The sequence below is a fragment of the Daphnia pulex genome, chromosome 6 (genome assembly GCF_021134715.1).
Source record: "Daphnia pulex isolate KAP4 chromosome 6, ASM2113471v1".
Classification (NCBI taxonomy): Eukaryota; Metazoa; Arthropoda; class Branchiopoda; order Diplostraca; family Daphniidae; genus Daphnia; species Daphnia pulex.
This window is the reverse complement of record NC_060022.1, coordinates 1,157,175-1,174,588: the sequence shown is the minus strand read 5'-3', so window position 1 is coordinate 1,174,588 and position 17,414 is coordinate 1,157,175. Positions and strand designations below refer to the sequence as shown.

Here is a 17,414-nt window from a genome sequence, read left to right as displayed (position 1 = left end):
AAACAATTCGATTGAGGATTGTATTGTTGTTGCATAATTATTCGTCCAATTATTTGATAATACCAAGGAATATTCTAAACAACAACCAACCCCAATTACATCATTTATAACAAACAGTGTGTCAAAGAAGCTTGAAAACAAAATGCCCCACCCCCCGTAAAAGAAACCTTGGCCTGACCACGCCCTGGCCAGACGATGGGAAATAATTTAAATGCCATCGAAAAATTCGCATAATTGCAACTAATTATATCAAATTAGTAAGAATAATACGGGTTGTAATGGTATGGGTTTGGCGAATAGGGCCTTACTGAAGGCATGCGTCTATAAGGGGACATGTGGTAATTGCTGTAAGGATTATACTGGGCGGCCGTTTGGCGGTAATGGTAATAAGGGGAATAGAATGAAGAGTATGGCGAATAGTAAGGCTGCTGGTAGTTGTAGAAGTTGCTGGCGAACCTCTGCTGATTCAGCAATTGCTGATTCAATCGGACCTGCTGGCTGGGCATCGACTGGGCGTTGTGGTGGCCGTCAATGGCGCCCATTCCGTTCAGAGCCAATTGCAAAGATTCGGGCAACTTTTCCAGTGTCTCGCGATTCAGAGGAATAGCCACCAAAGGACTGGTCTGCTCATCACCGCCGTTGGCAATGTTGAAGTAATAGTTGTACAACTCATTGGGCGCGACGAACTCGCCGTCAAAGTCCAATTCGGCCGGATTGGGCTCCACCGAAGTGAGGAGATCTTCCGTGATGTTGTCGTCGAATTTCGACGGTTTCACCATTTTCTCTTCAGCGCGGAGGACGATCTGGGGCATTTGGTTGCGGGTGCGGCTGGTGAAGAAGGCTCGAAGGTCGATGAATTCCGGATTGGTGATTTCAACGGCATCTCGACCGTCTGTTCCGTCGTCGCGGCTGAACAGGTCGAATCCGACGGGTAGCAAAATATTCTGCGGATGGAAACCAGCCGGACGCTCGATGACCTGCGGCGGTTCGGCGTTGGCCTGGACGTGTTTGGCGTAGACCTGGGCCAACAGCCGGATGGGCTCGGCATCGCTGTCAAAGATTCCGGCGTTGATGTCCTCATCCTGCTCGGTAATGACGGCCTGTTTCTCTTCATCGATGGTGACGTCAGGGTCAAGGGGCTTGATGGACGGCTGTTTCTCCAATGCGGAATCTTGTTCGATCTTGGATGCAGAGTCCGGGCGGAACAGTTCCATGGCAGACTCAACTTCATCCGCCTCTAGGGCATCGGTGATGACAGCTTCGCGATTGTCTTCAACGTTAGTGGCAGCTTCGACCCTCCTGATGGCCTCTTCCTTTGCGACTAAGTAATCAAATAATTTTTTGTTTAGAATTTAATTTAATTTTTTAATTTTTTTTTCAAAAGGGAAATGAATCGATTGGGATTGCGCAATTACTTTGTGCCTTATTGTTTTGTTTGGCGATGGCGGCCCAAGTCTCGAGATGTTTGCGCTTGGCTTCCTCAACCTCGGGCGTGTCCTTGGGTTGCTCTCCGGGATAAAAGACGGGCAAGTTGTTGGCAGCAACGCGGAATCCATCGCCATCCGCCAAATACTGAACCTGTTTCGTCGATGAATAAGCGAATTGTTAGCGTTGAGTCAAGATAATTTAAACAAACCAAAATTGGGAGTTTGGGTGAATTTCAGGGAAAACCAGCCCGTATCCTTTCGATTGTTCTCTGGCAAGCGTGTGAAATCGTCTAGCCTCGAGCGTTCGATATGTTTGATATTTTTATGCACTGCATCATCATTCTATAGAGAGGCCCGAAATGATTGTATATTCCCCGAGAGTTGCGGTTGAACGAAATACAGGCTGGCAGCGCTTAAACACCCGTAGAGAATGGTATACGAGGACAGGTATACCATAAGGATTAAGAAACACCCCGCAGTGATTACGTCTCCTTTTCAACAAACTTTGCGTGTGACCTCCGCGGTTGATAAAAGAACAAAAACAAAATTCCGCCCGGAATTCCCGCGCCCTCTATTCAATCCGTTACAAATTATACAACTTTTACGAACGAAAAATAAAAGCGGAAAACGCTTTTGCTTCGTTTATTGACCTCTTCTTTTGGCTTTCGCCTGAGGTCGTGTGGATATATGTTAAAAAAAAAGATAATTAACAAACCTGATTGTGAACGCCATTGGGGTCTGTGTAGAAGTAAGATCCAGTGACGACTCCGTCTTCGGAACGGGATTCCATGCGAACCTGTTCGGGATAAGCGTAGCCGAAACTGTAGCGGCCCTCATCATCGAACCTCTGGAAATGACTGAGTTTCAACTCCGGAACGGCCACTCCGAATTGCCGAACACTAGTTGGTACGTTTCTCTACAGACAAACAAAAAAACGACCCGGTAAGAACGAAAATGTTATTGAGAACGGCCCAGATGATCAGATCATGTCGTCACCGTTTATGAACTACTAAGATTTGTGATAACATTTTTAGAAAAAAGCTAATTTTACTTTTGTTCTCTATAAGGGAACTCCCAATAATAGTATACCCATCCATCACTTTTAATTGCAGAGTCGTACCATAAAAAATTAACGGCGATGGTACGCGATAACACGGCTCAACTTATCGAGCCGATTTCATCATGTTCACCTGTGTCGAAACCGAAAAAAAAACACACACCCAGCAGGGAAGTCGACATTTTTACCGTTGGGGGGCTGGTGTTGACGACTGACAGATAGTGGCAAAGACTAGAAGGGAAAACGACAGAGGAGTCGACAGAATTCTTAATGAGCCTCTCAAAAGAAGAGTCAAGGTCTTGAGGGACTTGAGAAATAGAAATAAAATGTATACAGCCAGTTCCTGTCAGCCGTCAAAAGGTTAAAGTCCTTTTTTCTTTTTCTTTTTTTGAGCTGATAATAACGAAGCGGACAAAAGCCAGGCTAACAAGCGCGTCATTCAGCTCTGAGAAGAAAAAAACGATCTTATCGATTCCCAAGTACATCTGACAACTATAAAGCTATAGGTAAAAAAGAAGAAAAAAAGAAGAAGCTGTGCAAGACTTACATCTACCGCTGCGACGTTATCGCCGCTGAAAATCTCCGATTGGGCAGCAATGTCAGCCGCAATTTCAGCCGCTGGAATGGCTTCATCGGCATCCAACTTGAGTGGAAGAAAGAAAGAAAATAAAAATTGGTGATGTTGCAGATATCGTCGGAAGATAGGGAAGAATTAAAATTTCAGAAAACTCACTCGGTGGACAGTTAAGTCGGGATCTTCCCGGGCTTCGACTGGATCCTGTTGGGCGGATGCTGGATTCTCGCTGGGAAGAGGAACTCCGGCCACCAAGCAGGCCATCAACATCGCCAATAGAATAACCTGAAACGTAAGTATATCGGTGTCACAAATGTTATTCTAGTTTGTACGACTAAATGTAATTTGTAGATGAGATGACTTACCCTGCAGACTCCCATGTTGATTCTGCGTTTGTTTGTTAAGGTCTGGCGAGATTGTTCTGATTGCTATTGCGGTAGTCTTTTTTGTGTATACACCTGTGACGAGTTTTGCAGCACCAGCTCCAGGTAGACGACTCTTGTCGACTGACGGTCTTTCGCTTCAAGTTCAAGGGCTTTTTACTTCTTTTCTACTTTCGTCTGCCCTCCGAATCTTCTCCCACCCACCCCACCCTCTCTCCATCTTTCTCCTCTTCAGAGTCTTCAGCGTTCATCCACCGCCTCGTGCCTCTTTTGCCGCCAGGGTTTTCAAAAGATAAATTAAAAAAAAAAATAGACTTTGCTGTTTATTTGTTTTCATTTTGGCCGGTTTCACAATCGACTGTACCCCTACTGCCACCATTACACACGGATGAGATAAACAGGACGACCAAAACGAATTATTCTTATACGATACGATAAAACGAATGTAAGGTAGACTCTTTGTGAAAACATACGAGCGTTGACCGATGAATAGGCGACTAACAATGTGGAATAACCCGTTGCGCCAGCAGAGAGCATTATTATCAGCAGTTCATAAAGGAAATGCCAACTTGCTACTCTCGTACCAGCAGGACCGAAAATTGATTTCCATTCGCAGATTATAGTTTAGAATTAATAAGCTATCCTCGTTCAGAGTCGTTGGTGTAGCGTGAGAAAATGAGAACGACAGGGCCGGAGGATGCCACCGCTACCGCGTCAGCAGTGCTCCGAATGGGTTATAAGGCGGGGGGCTTCTGGCTAAAAATGTTCAATCGTTTTTCTATTTCATTCTGCAGAGCGCTCATTATGCGCATCATTTAATGAGCACATAAAAACCCAAAAGTTCAAAAGAACTATTAAACGAGAAGCGAAAAATTGAAAAGAAAAAGAAATCAATAAATTTTAAAGACTATTAACGACAACGTGATAATAACCTAACCCAAACCGAACAGAAAATAATTATAAGCGATCTCCGGCTGCGCAATTAGGTCTTTGTAATATGCAATCACCACACACATGTGCTTATACCTGCAGCCGTCTTCAAGGCCATCGGGTGACGGCGCATAAGGAAAAAACCGAAAAACTAACGGCAGTGAGAAGAGTTCATCGAAAGAGTTCGGTTAAAAGAATTTGTTTTTCCTTACTTGTCACGATCGCCGCGCGGTCAACAGCGCAAAAAGAAAAAACACCCACATGAGAATAAGTCTAAGAAAGGGATTGGTCATTCTTGTCTACTTTTGGGTGTGGGAAGATTTTGAGCTTCTTGTTTAATTTTTCTTTAAAAATAAAACGTTTCAGTGACTGAATTTTCCTTTTATCTTAAATGATAATGTATAAATCGCCTTTATCTTGAATTCATATATTTCTGAATGGCATTTCCCGATTGCATACGTATACATTTTTTAAACAAGAGATTGCGATTTTGGCTTCAAGAGATTGGCCTTGAAATTCTTCTAGTTCCTCCATTATTCTGCTCCCGTATATTCACCTGTTTGAATCATCTCATTAGTTACCGGCAAAATGTCTATGTTTACGCATCATTTTCACGATGACTGAACATTTCACAGAATGAACTGGAAGAAAATCCTTTCGGCCAGTCATTCCAGTTGCGGCAGATATTCTTCTACTTACAGGAGCTCCGATTATTTCGCCGACAGACTTCGCGATGCATCGGTATATGTAAGCGTTAGATCCTAAACGAAGAGCTCTTTAAAAAAAGCCTTTCAAAAGTATCGCTTATAATATCCCACTCCCAAATTAGATGCTCCGTGTCAAAACATTGAGGATTGAAGCATCTCTTCTCCGACTGAAGTGTTTATTTCGGACGATATGAACCAGTTACAAATTTCAAAAGAAAATCGAGATGGGGGAATAGAAAAGAGAGGAGATAATGGAAGTGAAGGTGAGTTTTCTGCTGGCGGTCCTCCTCAGGGCACGGTGATGGCCAACGCCCAAAGATAGTCCTGTCAGGTTTTTTGGCAAAACCAAATAGGAAGAAAATAAAAATGTTGAAAAGAATAAATAAAAGTTGTGGACTCATCCGCAATACGTCGCTCTTGTGCTCTGACCTTGGCCATGAGTGAAAAAGACGGCCATTTAGAGCTCAAGAAATACGTATAGATATGAATTTCTGTCTCCAGCAGTTCAGCAAAGGTTATTGACTTCAAATGCGGAGCCCTTATTCATAATTCTTCTGATGCCTATACGTTATTTCCTCTCTTGCGCAAATTCAAACATTGTCGTTTACAATATGGATTAACGGTTGTTTCCCCATGGCAACCGACCGTCGTTTCAACGCCAATGTCATTGAGGGTAAAACCTAGCAGCACGTGTAACTATTCCCTTATTTGGACAAAAGAGGAACCACACCCATCTTCGCTATTACTATACTGGCAACAAGTGCAAATTGGGGATATACATCCTTCGCGTCTAATTCGCTGTCGGGTAGAAAATAAAACAAAAGTTTTCGCCAACTTGGCTTCGTGCTGGGACGTCACTATAAAAGCTTGGCGAATTCACATCAACAAGCACCAGATTCTTCAGAGTTGCTGTGATCATCGAAGTCATCATGAAATTCGTGAGTCAAAATCTCAATCCAATTCTAGACTTAAATCATTGTCGTTTTTAATTCCTTCATTTTTATATGTAAGCAGATTGTTGCAGCAGTTTTGGCCCTGGCCGTCGTTGATGCTGGAATCGTTTACAATCGCCAGCAGGGTGCCAATTTCGCCTACACAGTCAACAGCCTGCCTTACGTCCAGCATGTTCTACCTTATCCCGCTCCATTCCAGCTGGTCAACCCCGTTGCTGCTGACGTGAAAGCCGTTGAGTCCAAGAAGGTCGAAACTGCCTTGCCTTTCGTCAACCCTTTTTTCCCCTTTGCCCCATACCCATTGATCAACCCCGTTGAAATCAGTAAGGCGACCACCGAGGCCAAGAAGGTCGAATCCGTCGCCCTACCTTCTCCGTACCTTTATCCATCCACTTACGCATATGGCGCTTACCCGTACGGCGTCGGATCTCCTTTGGTGTACCCCGGGTACGGACTCCTTCCCCTGGCCGCTGATGAGCCGGTGAAGCCGGCCGCTGAAGTGAAGCCGGTCGAGGCCGCTGATTCCGTTGTTGTTCAGGCCGCTTAAAATCCGCCTGTTGTTATTGTTGTTGACCACCGATTGACCACTTATTATATGACCGTTTCGACCACGAATTATCCCTGATTATCTTTTAATGCATATTTACTCATTGAACTTGTGATTTTGTTATCGGTTAGAAAAGGGAAAAATACAAAAAAAAAATATTTTCTGTTGCAAAAACCAATCGAAATTGATCCAATTGAATTAACTTATAATGGCAGTACGAAAAAATGAATTCCAGTTTGATATTCGAAAATGAAGACTTTTTATTTTTCTAAAAAGTGGACTTGTTTTGATTGCGCAGCAGTTCATCGATGCACGAATTCAAACTAAAAACTGGTACGAGGGAGTGACAAGAGCAGCGGAAAAATCTAGATTGATCGTGCTACGAATTACAGAGTCGATTCCTTCATTGTCCTATTATCCGCAAAAGTAGGATTGCTGAAAATAAACATTTTATGCCATGCGTGTCGAGAGTAGGCTAGTTTTTCGTAACGGAAAAGAAGACGATGAGCCACGCCCAAATCTGAATATCGTTTGTCCATAACAGATGAGCTCACCTTATTCGGATTGAACGGGTATAACCAAGGAAAAGACAAATCGAAGTAAACAAAGTTGCTCCGAATATGGTTGGACACGTGACCGTATATAGCTCATCGGTACAATAACTGGTCATATTCGATTGAGAGTAGCTCTTCTGAAATAATTATCGAAGCAGCCACCACTCCACTAATACGAAATCAAAACGGGATTTTTATTTGGCACGGTTTAGCAGTGCGTGTCTTGCTGATATTGTTGTGGCCAGAACATCTTTGATGAAACGCCCCGCGCAAGCAAATGAAAATGAATGAGGAAAACACAATCTCTTCGTTTTGACAGAATCAAAGCAACAACATGTATAACCTTATTTGAAATTTGAATACCAGGAAGGACTTGGCTGCTGGCAGATGAGCGCAATCTTAAGTAGGAAAATCAAACCGGTCTTGGGGGAGAAAAAAGGTTCGCGTAACGTGTGTCGTTCCACTACACACTCTGCCGTATAAAACGTTCTGAAGTGTAACGAATGGCGTCAGAAACCGAGTTGAGGTCAACAAATAATCAACAAGCTTCGATGAAACTTGTAAGTACAAAAAATATAAACAGACTGTTATTTTTTAAAATCCTGAAAACTAAAGTAGAAAACTATAACGGTTTCCGGGGTCTATACGTGCAGCAGATCGTCGCCGTGATTTTGGCTTTGGCCGTCGTGGAAGTGGAACTTTTACCGGCTCCGCAGTTCATTCCGCTTGGCAACAACTTGGCTTACGACGTCATTAACAGCCCGATGACTCGACTTTTGCATTTCTTCCGTCACGTTCTCCCCAACACCCCTCTGATGGCGCCCCTTGGGACGAAGAATACATTAAACACCATGTTTGAATCCATGGAGCCCTTATCTTTGACTTATCGAGCTCAAGCCCAGATTTGCTATATGTATCCGAGATTGTGCGATTAGCCCACCAGTGCGTTATAACCTGAATTCACTCCTAATTCCAGTCAAATTTCAACAGCAGTCTAACTAACGGTTCTAAGTTATGTAACCGAATTTGTATAATCTGATAAATCGCTTATTACAACTGTAAAAATCACAAAATAAACATGCAATACACATCAGGCGCAACAATAAGGTAGCAACTACCAGATACTATTCCATTTATTTTTTTATTTTTGAAATAAAAAAAGAGATTCGAAGAAGAATTTTGTTGTAAACTATTTGTAGTTAGAATCGTAGATGTCACTGCAGCATTTTCAATTAAAAGTGAGTATACAAAACAATGCAACAACAATTCCGGTTTCTAATGAAATGCCTTCAGCTTTATAAAGCAGGTTGTTGGCTGTTGCCTTATAATAATTCAAAATGTCCGTATCGAGTGCAATGGTGCAACTTAGCGGAGCATTCACGAAGCTCTGAAGGGCGAAGAAGGACAAGAGCAAACACCTCAGGGAACCTGCATAGACAAATCAGGATTCTATTCAAAAAAAAGTCTTTCCGATAAACTCGGACGGGAAGATGACACGAATGTTCACAGTGGTGTCTCGGTCTTACGTCAGGATAAAAGCATCTCCGTGTTGTCACGGCGAGGAACTTTGGATATTAATTAGTATACTAACGGTTCGCCAAAATGAATTTCGTAAGTGAATTAAGATCAAACAAACAACTCAATCGGTAAATTGTGCAACATTTCTTTCACTGATGCAGACAGTCCCATTGATTTTAGCGCTGGTGGCGATTGTAGATGCTGGTACGGTTCAGACATATCGCCAGGGTGGCAACTTTGCTTACGCCTTTAACACCCACCAGCATCAAACAGCTCCGCTGTTACTTCAGCACCCCACGTACACTTTCAAGTCCTTCCCACAGATAAATTACCCTAACGCCGTTCAACCGACTCCGGCGGATTATTATTCCGGCCCTGATTATTCGCCTCTCTTTTACCAGCAGTTGCTTTTAAACAATGACCAACTCCTCCGCATGGAAGAAGACGAGAATGAAAGCAAATGGTTCACCTCGAACCCTCTAAATACAGCGCATACCCTTCCTACATCAGCGATTTCTGCATCCGCATCCTCATCGACTTTCCATTCCGGATCGACTGATGCTGGCCCATCTTTTTCGTCTGCATCTGACGCTGTATATAATTATCCTCTACTCACGTTATTCCACCGACTGTTCAACAGGCCCTCTTTGTTTTCCAATCGGCCAAATAGACCTGCCACTGTTTCCAGTGGACCACCACTTATGAGACCAGTTTTAAACAACATTAACGACTCTATCTTTACCTCAAGTATGAATTTATTGAATCCATTTGCCCGACCCCGACCGTGATATCCGATTGAAACCCAATTGATCTCTATCCCTATCCTTTGTTCGTATCTGATTATGGATGCACCATGCTACAATAAACGACAGCTCAGAAAGTTATCAATATCTCATTAAAATGCAGATTATACTTCCTAAATAATAAGTATTCGCCATTCGGTGTACAACTGAGGTTGTTGGCTTTCTAAAATGAATTTTTCGAATAAAATTAAACAGATCAAAGACGAAATTACTAAACAGGTTGATAGATCGAGAAAATGCATTATTACGCATTATTATATACCCGCTTTAAAATATTCACAACTTATTTGGGGTGTTGGCTGGCATTTATCCAACGAAAATACCGGAGGGTTTTGACCAACAGCGTCTTATTAGGCATCGAATAAATTTTGATCCACAATCGTTTGAGACCCAACGACTGTGCTGGTAAGGTTATTGACTGCCTTTGAGGGTTATCTTCTTCGTGCTGTCTCCTCATCGGACGCATCCAAAAGGGATAGGTTGATCGAACTGAAATGGAATGGCTGGAAGAACTTGTTTTTGAGAAGCTTCTGGCAAGTGAAAATATACCTCGGCAATTTTATTTATTAGATGTATGAGAAGATAACATGATGAAATGCAAGTTCAAGGTGAGTCGCCAAGCCGGTATAAAAGCTTCACGTGTAGTTACTGCGGTTATCACAATGTGAGTTTGTGGGTGAAGAACTGTGCAACTTTTTATAGTATACCAGCATGAAATTCGTAAGGCACATTTCAAATTACGACATTTTATTGAAAATGTTACAATAATTTCGCTAATTCTTTGGCAATCGATTCGCAGATGTACCTATTGATTTTGACACTGCTGACCGTAGAGGCCGTGCCCATGATGCGGCTTAATACCCAGGAAAATGTTAACTTTGGTTACCCAATCAATACTCCGATGTATTATTACGTTCCTTACGTGTCCCCTTATTATTCACTACATCAGTTGATAGACACTGGTGCGTTTGCAATGAATGGACCAAGCGGGATGGAATCCAAGTTTTCTCTCTCGGACAAAACTCTAGGCCTTTTTTCGACCACCGATGATGATTCTGTTGAGATATACGCTAATCCTGTCCAAGAATTTCTAAATCGATTATTTTCGGGAGTAATATTTAGACCGATTCGATTTTGGATTAAGGGCTTCAAACCTGTGAATACTGCTAGCGCACCGACAGTTATCAATTACCCTGGAGTTTCAAGTGCACCAGCGGTTATCGATAATGAAAACGAATCTGTGATTATTGAAGCTGAAGGATACCAACTATTGAAATAATTTGTGTAATTCATGCCTGTTGGTCATTCACGAATATTTATTGAAATCCTCCTACACCGTGAGATTTTTTTTCAATCAGTAAAAAAATACACAAAAATTTGATAAAGAATTCAATGACCTTTATTTTTCCCATTTCACTTTTAGTTAGGACTGAAAAGACAGATAACTTGATGATCGATGTTCTACAGCATTAGTTAAAGAACACACATCACGACTGTTAACTTACATTAAGCAATCTTTTCCTATATTCCGAGGAAATCAAACCAGTACAACAGGTCAATCTAATTGGCGTGAATAAGAGAATAGAATCCACGAAGGAAATATCATTTCATTTTCAGCATTCACTCGAATTCCATTGGCTTATCCAAAAAAGAGTGTGCAGCAGGAACTCGAGGGAGGAACTTGTTTTTGAAATTCCATGACCAGCTTTGTCGTGTTTACGGAAGCCATCAGAAGAAGAAAAAAAAAGTTGTCGGTTTGATCTTCCCAAAACTCGCCCTCGTCGGTACTATAAAACTCAGTCGAAGTAGCTTCAATGGCTGCAGAAAGCGTCCAACAAACAGTCGATTACTACCATGAAATACGTAAGGACGAGATTCTATAACTATTACTGAATTAATTATAAATTACTTCCTGATTTGTTCCGATATTTCAACATTCCACCGCAAATTATTTTTAGCTTGCCATAGTTTCATTTCCTGTATTCTTTCCGCTCTCACAGATCGTTGCAGTGCTTTTGGCCCTGATGTCAGCCGTAAGTGCTTGGCGATATCCGTTTTATGACCCGTCCAGTCGCCACGGCTACCCGCTGCTACCGTTTTACGATCAACACTTTCCAGCTCCCTGGCCGTACCAAGGGCCGTACTATCCTGAAGATTTTCCCGAGTTCCGGGTGTTTCCCTGTTCACCACGCCCTTTCCCATACTATCCCAGCAGTGTGGTTGACAGAGAATTCGAGCCCGAAAATAAAATGGAATTCCGGGATGATATTGACAATGATGAGTCATTTGACACGGCAGACGACTTATCTGACAGCCGGTTGATACACTTCCAGACCAACACTCCGTACAGGAGATTCAATAATTTCATCAAAACTTTGGACAATTTGAGATCAGCTTTCAACGCCCGAAGAAGGTGGAATTTTAAGATCAGAAGAAACAAAAACGGTCTTGTCTTTGAAACAATCCAAGAGCCCGCCGTCGAAGAAGAAAATCACCAAGCAAATAGTTACAACTACTATTATGTTAATAATTAATTTGCCATATTATATTGCAAACCCTGTTGCATTCGTCAGACGAACTGTTACCGATTATTTCGCATATGCGGTAAAACTCGACAGTACGTAAATTGTAATGCGTATTATTTTAGTTGATAATCTGGTTATTCCTACAATACAATGTCAAACCGATTCACGTTGGCCGACTTTTGGCTTGATTTGTTAACATCTTGAAAAGTCGGGTAGATTGGTGGTTAAACCCTGCTGTAAAATAATAAGCACCAATACAAATAAAACCTAGACAACCAAGTCATGGTCAAAGTGGAAAGCATAACATATAACACCAATACGTATCTATACTCTTGTTCGGCGGAACGGCGGCGGGGTAGCCGGAAGTTAAAACAAAAGGTTTTTTACCGTGGAATCGAAATAAATTCACGGACACCCAAAAAGGTAATGTTAAAAGGTGCAATCCTTTCTAATAAAATAAAACGGATGTACGCAAGTCTTAATCTCGCGAGTTCTACATATTTATTATTCAAAAACAACAAGCTGTATGTTACCTGCCGTGTCATTTTAGTGAAAAAGTGTACATCAGCGTATCGATATACAGGCCTTGAAGGCCCACCGATCGCGCTTAACCTTCACCTAAGTGAAGGTCACAAATTATCCGGAAACTGCAGAGGTAACAGACCCCCTTGAAGGGTGAGAAGATAATGTACCGCGCCCACCGGAACTCTTATTCCCGATTTTAATAGCTGCGTTAAATGGTGAACGAGAGCATCGGGAACTAATTGGTGCTGGGAAATCCAACTGTGGCCAGTCTGCTGTGCATCATATAAAAGGTGGAGTTCTCAAACGATTCAACTCATTCTCTACTGCAAAGTCAGCGAATCCATTTAGCATTGATCGTACAACGCTCAGCTCCAAAAATGAAATCCGTGAGTATCTTTACCAATATTATCTCTAATCCGGCCAGAATTTTCTGATTTATTTTGAGATGGTAATATGGATTGACTCGACAGGTTGTTATTCTGTGTTTGGTATTCGTTGCGGCGGCCTCCGCCGGCGTCAGTCGCAGTGACGTCCGTTTCAACATGGGTGGCAGTCAAGTCGCTTACAGCATCGATCACAGACCGGATTCGACTGGAGGACACAGTTCTTTCGTATCCGTCAAGAGAGAGGAGCCCGTTCCCCAACACTTTGTTCATCACCTTCCTGTTACTGTTCCCGCACCAGCAGTCCATCCGACCGTCGCCTATCCGTTCGTCTACCCCGGGACTGACTTTTACGCCCCGTTTACTACTTCATTTCGCCAACCTAAACATTATCCAGCCGCTTATTATCCATACACTTACTCCCCTTATTACCCGTTTGCTGCTGGTGGTCACCCCGGCTTAATTTTCGTAGCCTAGAGTATTGCACTCGCTTCACGATTCACGAAACGACATGTTCACGGCACACCAAAGATTTTTGTTAGTTTGTAACGCAATAAAAACGGAAGTTTCCCATCGTCGAGATTTGAGTTTTGTCCATTAACAACTGAAACAATTAGGGGGAAAAGCGAGTTCCATTCAATTGGGCCAAATAAGTTTGAGAAGTTGTTGCGAGTTTCCTAAGTGCTACAATCTCGAACTGGCCGCCCAATGAGAAACGAAAAGATGCGTATCAAATTTGAAGTTAACGTTCAACCATAAACGACAACGCGTTTACATACGCCAGTAGTTTAACGTTAATGTTAATTCGGAGCGTGCTTATCAAGACATCTGAGTTGCGCACGAAGGTAGTTAAATAACCAAAGTTCTTCGCGTAGTACTCTGACGGACGAGAAACCGGAGACCTTGTACTGTCTCCGTTTCATCCGGCTTACGTGATGGTGTCCAAGGCTCCTCCGACTCCAATTGCTTGCCCATAACGAAATAACTGATTCGGTAAGTAGAACGGAGAAGCCAAGCATTAAGCTAACTTGCCGTTTCCTCCTCCCCCCCCCTTCTCTCTCTCTTTGATGGTAATTTCGAAGGTTATATACACACTTAAAAAGGCGAACTTCCTGGCGCATGCCTTCGGTAGACCGTATATTGACCAGCAACTCTTATTTTTTCTTCGATCCCATCGAAACAATAGCGACTGTTTCAAATTCCGGCACAGTTATATCTCTTATAGCTCTGATATCTATAGCGATGTAACCTTTTGGCTAATCTCGCATTGTTTGGGAAAATCAACTCAAATGTTGGCGATTCTCCAAGACAAGGGCAGATTGCTGCAACCTTTCACACTGAGTTTTGTCTCTGCGTTTCTTATTTTATACGGGTCGTACTTTCACATTTTGAAACTGCCATATGATAAATCGTAATACCATTTTGCTTTCAGGTTATTCTGGTGTATGATGACGGTGATCTATGATCTAATTGCATATTGTGAATCCCTGGCGACTGAAACTCTCTCTACAAATATTTTGAGGGTTCAAAGGCGGAGAACGAGATTGCAGGATAACTTTGCAATTTGAAAATAAATCGTTTTCTGTCTCGAAATTTCTCTTGAAATATTTCAAAAATTTGACTGCAACACTGCAACTAAGGCAGTTGTGGCGACGTGATCTCTTCAGGATTAATGTGTGTCTACTAAATCAAATCGACAAAAAGGAGTGAAATAATATTCAAGCAGTTCGTTGTAAAATAAAATTGATTTCAACCGATGAAAATGAATTGAAATTCTAGCGAGTCTATCTGAATTAAGCTGCAGCTTCTGAGTTGGCCTTCTTCTTGTCAAGCGCTCGAAAGGAAACAACTTTTGGCAACGAAATTGAAAATTGGAGATGGTGGCCGCCAGCAGGTTTCCTATCAATTATGTGGTTTCAAACTCAATACTGCTACAGAATAATCCAAGAATCCAAGCAATCAATCTTGCCCTATATGAAAATCTGGCAAGGAAGACCTCAAATTTTAAAGATGACGTCCTTGGAAAAAAAAAATTTCAGGCGTTCAGATTTCTTAACCCTCACCAGAAGAGCCCCACCTTAATAACAGGAAGATGGTTTAAGGGTGCTGTTTAAAAGAATACCTTGTCGAGACATGGCCAGACATCAGCTGCAGTATAAAACCAGTTTTAAAATTCTTATAAGGATTCGATATTTGACGACGGAATTGCAACATTATAATACCGTACAGGTTAGTGCAGTGTGTAGTGGCTATGAAGATCGTGTTAACGCTGCTTGAGGATAAAATGATTATAAAAATCACTCTATGGTCATACGGCAGGAAGGAGGAGGCGGAAAAATATAACTTCATCCAAAAGACCTTGATTGGGTTATTGGCAAATCATAACAGGGCACCGTTCCACAAGAATGAATAAGACTGGACCAATGTCCATGGCTATCAAGATGAGAAGGACAACACCCGACGACATTGAAGGGAACAACATCTTCACTTCAATGAAGGTTTCAGTTCATTTTTTGTTTTAGACTACTCCCGCTCGTGGAAGGTCACGACCGCACCCATCCGCATTAAGGAAGCCCAACACGACAACATAACACCCAAAGTCTTACATTGTGCTCTATATAAACCCGCATGCTCAGAGGATCAACAGGTAGTCCGTGATTTAGAAGCCTCTCGAAAGCTTGAGCATCAGCGAAGTCCTAGAATGAAAACTGTAAGTACAAACAACATTTTGATTCAATTAAAAAATCCTCACAGCTGACGACTAATTCCGGATGGCAATGGCCAACGCTACCATAGGCCATTCTGTTCCTTTTTTCTATCTTTGTAGCCGCCAACTGCACGTCTGTCGCCTTCACCAGCAGCAAATTAGGAAACAGGACTCCTGTTAGTCGTAGCAATGTATTCTTCAACATGGGTGACAGCAACGTCGCTTACAGCATCAACCACCGACCAAGCGGCGGTCGCGACACTTCCGTTTCCGTCACTCGCAATGTTCCCGCTCGCCCAGCCGCAGTCGCCGTTCCCGCCATCATGCGTGCTCCCGTCGTCGTCAAAGAAGCCTACAAGGTTCCCGTCGCCGCGGTGGAAGTTCCCGTTCAACTTCCCTTCTACGCTCCCGTGAATGTTCCAACGTCGCTTCCATTGGTTCTGGACGCTCCTGCTGTCGTCCAGCAAATCCATCCCGCGCCACTTCCCGTCGCCGCTGTTCCAGCACAGGCCCCGATCCCGGTGCCTTTCAACACAGTGGCTTACGACAATGCTGTGGATGCTTATCATCTAGCAGATCCGTTCGCATTCGGTCCCCATCCATTTGCGGCGGATTACCAGGCCTTTTTCGTCTAAGTGCTGCTGCCGATCGATCGCGTCATGTTATGAGTCCGTGCAAATATGACTCAGTGTTTTGTTCACGACGGAGCTATAGTGGGGCACATTGTGTGTGCCAAATCTACTCATGTCCACCTGTTGATTGTTAGTTGCATTAGGTTCAACAGTTGGTACGCTCTCCTTTTTCTTATCCAGTAATTTTCCACGTTATCGTTGGTTTTTCCTATGCATGCGAATCACTCCTATGTCGTGAGAGTCGGTCCTTTTTTTCTCGTCAGGCCTCATGGTCGACTCAATGTGTAGCGTGTATTACATTCGGCATTTGCCCAACAGCAGAATAAATACAGAAAACAAGTTCTCCGAGAAGGATGAATCACTCTAAACACACTTTCATTTTTTGTTGGCGTTCTTCGTCAAACAAGGCTTGAGACGGAATGTGGGAGTGAGGTGGAGAGTAAAAGTGGGTCACTTATCCACCATAGACTTTTTTTTTCAATAAATAAGTCACGATAAAGAATAGCTTATCTGATGTGTCTATGGATTAGTTAATGCGTTACCCATTATTCATTTATTACAGGAGAGTAGATTTTATTCCGTTTTTGCTTTCCAAGAGGGTCCTAAAAGGATTTCTTTTTTAACTTTTTTTTTTACTGCTGAGGCAGCTTGTTGAAATGAATTATTTGATACTAATATAATTCCGATCCGTTTAATGGATCTGGGGTGCGGGTGAGAAAACTACGTTAATGGTTTTTGTCTTTTGGAGCGGTTTGAATGAGAGGGGTCGAAAAAAATGATTTCTATCGATTTCTAAGAAGAGTGTCGTCTGCTTCGTTTTATTTACAAGTTTCAAAAACGAGGCGAGTCGAAGTCGATTAAGATTAAAAATAAAACGGAATGATAATATTCGAAATCCAGCTTGAAGGTAAAATACAATTTGAAATTATTACATATAATGTTAAAGTAATTTTAGTTTATCTGGAAAGCAGTAATCTTGTTGATATTCGAAGAAGCCTGTTAAACACAAAACTTTCTATGTGCTCTTTGCTTTTAGAGATCAAAATTGCAATATTTTTTAAGTTTAAAATCAATCAGTAATCTGAATTATGAAACACACATAGGTTGTTTGTGGGAAAATCAATCCAGTGTTGTTCCTGCAGAACAAGTTTTAAGCTCTTTCGTGCTTTAGTACGTATTAATCATTGTA

The 17,414-nt window shown here is 42.3% G+C and overlaps 5 protein-coding genes and 1 long non-coding RNA gene across 6 annotated transcripts; 5 read left to right on the top strand and 1 right to left on the bottom strand.

The window, feature by feature from the left end:
* Positions 1 to 6: 6 nt before the first annotated feature.
* On the bottom strand, positions 7 to 3,585 carry LOC124196455. The gene is made up of 6 exons (XM_046591552.1): positions 3,424 to 3,585; positions 3,218 to 3,343; positions 3,032 to 3,127; positions 2,143 to 2,343; positions 1,416 to 1,578; positions 7 to 1,321 (listed from the first exon to the last, which is right to left on the bottom strand). Exons 1-6 carry the CDS (start codon positions 3,436 to 3,438, stop codon positions 255 to 257), a joined length of 1,668 nt encoding a protein of 555 aa, XP_046447508.1. The 5' UTR covers positions 3,439 to 3,585; the 3' UTR covers positions 7 to 254.
* Positions 3,586 to 5,859: 2,274 nt separating this feature from the next.
* LOC124196478 lies at positions 5,860 to 6,752 on the top strand. The gene is made up of 2 exons (XM_046591592.1): positions 5,860 to 6,016; positions 6,093 to 6,752. Exons 1-2 carry the CDS (start codon positions 6,008 to 6,010, stop codon positions 6,576 to 6,578), a joined length of 495 nt encoding a protein of 164 aa, XP_046447548.1. The 5' UTR covers positions 5,860 to 6,007; the 3' UTR covers positions 6,579 to 6,752.
* A 1,760-nt stretch (positions 6,753 to 8,512) lies between these two features.
* On the top strand, positions 8,513 to 9,534 carry LOC124196459. Its single transcript, XM_046591567.1, has 2 exons — positions 8,513 to 8,743; positions 8,812 to 9,534. The coding sequence occupies exons 1-2, from the start codon at positions 8,735 to 8,737 to the stop codon at positions 9,436 to 9,438; spliced, it is 636 nt and encodes a 211-aa protein (XP_046447523.1). The 5' UTR covers positions 8,513 to 8,734; the 3' UTR covers positions 9,439 to 9,534.
* Positions 9,535 to 9,879: 345 nt separating this feature from the next.
* LOC124196491 lies at positions 9,880 to 12,140 on the top strand. The gene is made up of 3 exons (XR_006875729.1): positions 9,880 to 10,173; positions 10,253 to 11,316; positions 11,454 to 12,140. It is a non-coding gene; the product is annotated as an uncharacterized LOC124196491 (long non-coding RNA).
* A 628-nt stretch (positions 12,141 to 12,768) lies between these two features.
* Positions 12,769 to 13,464, top strand: LOC124196487. Its single transcript, XM_046591601.1, has 2 exons — positions 12,769 to 12,889; positions 12,974 to 13,464. The coding sequence occupies exons 1-2, from the start codon at positions 12,881 to 12,883 to the stop codon at positions 13,361 to 13,363; spliced, it is 399 nt and encodes a 132-aa protein (XP_046447557.1). The 5' UTR covers positions 12,769 to 12,880; the 3' UTR covers positions 13,364 to 13,464.
* Positions 13,465 to 15,443: 1,979 nt separating this feature from the next.
* On the top strand, positions 15,444 to 16,593 carry LOC124196466 (cyclin-dependent kinase inhibitor 1C-like). The gene is made up of 2 exons (XM_046591575.1): positions 15,444 to 15,596; positions 15,683 to 16,593. Exons 1-2 carry the CDS (start codon positions 15,588 to 15,590, stop codon positions 16,226 to 16,228), a joined length of 555 nt encoding a protein of 184 aa, XP_046447531.1. The 5' UTR covers positions 15,444 to 15,587; the 3' UTR covers positions 16,229 to 16,593.
* The last annotated feature ends 821 nt before the right edge of the window (positions 16,594 to 17,414 follow it).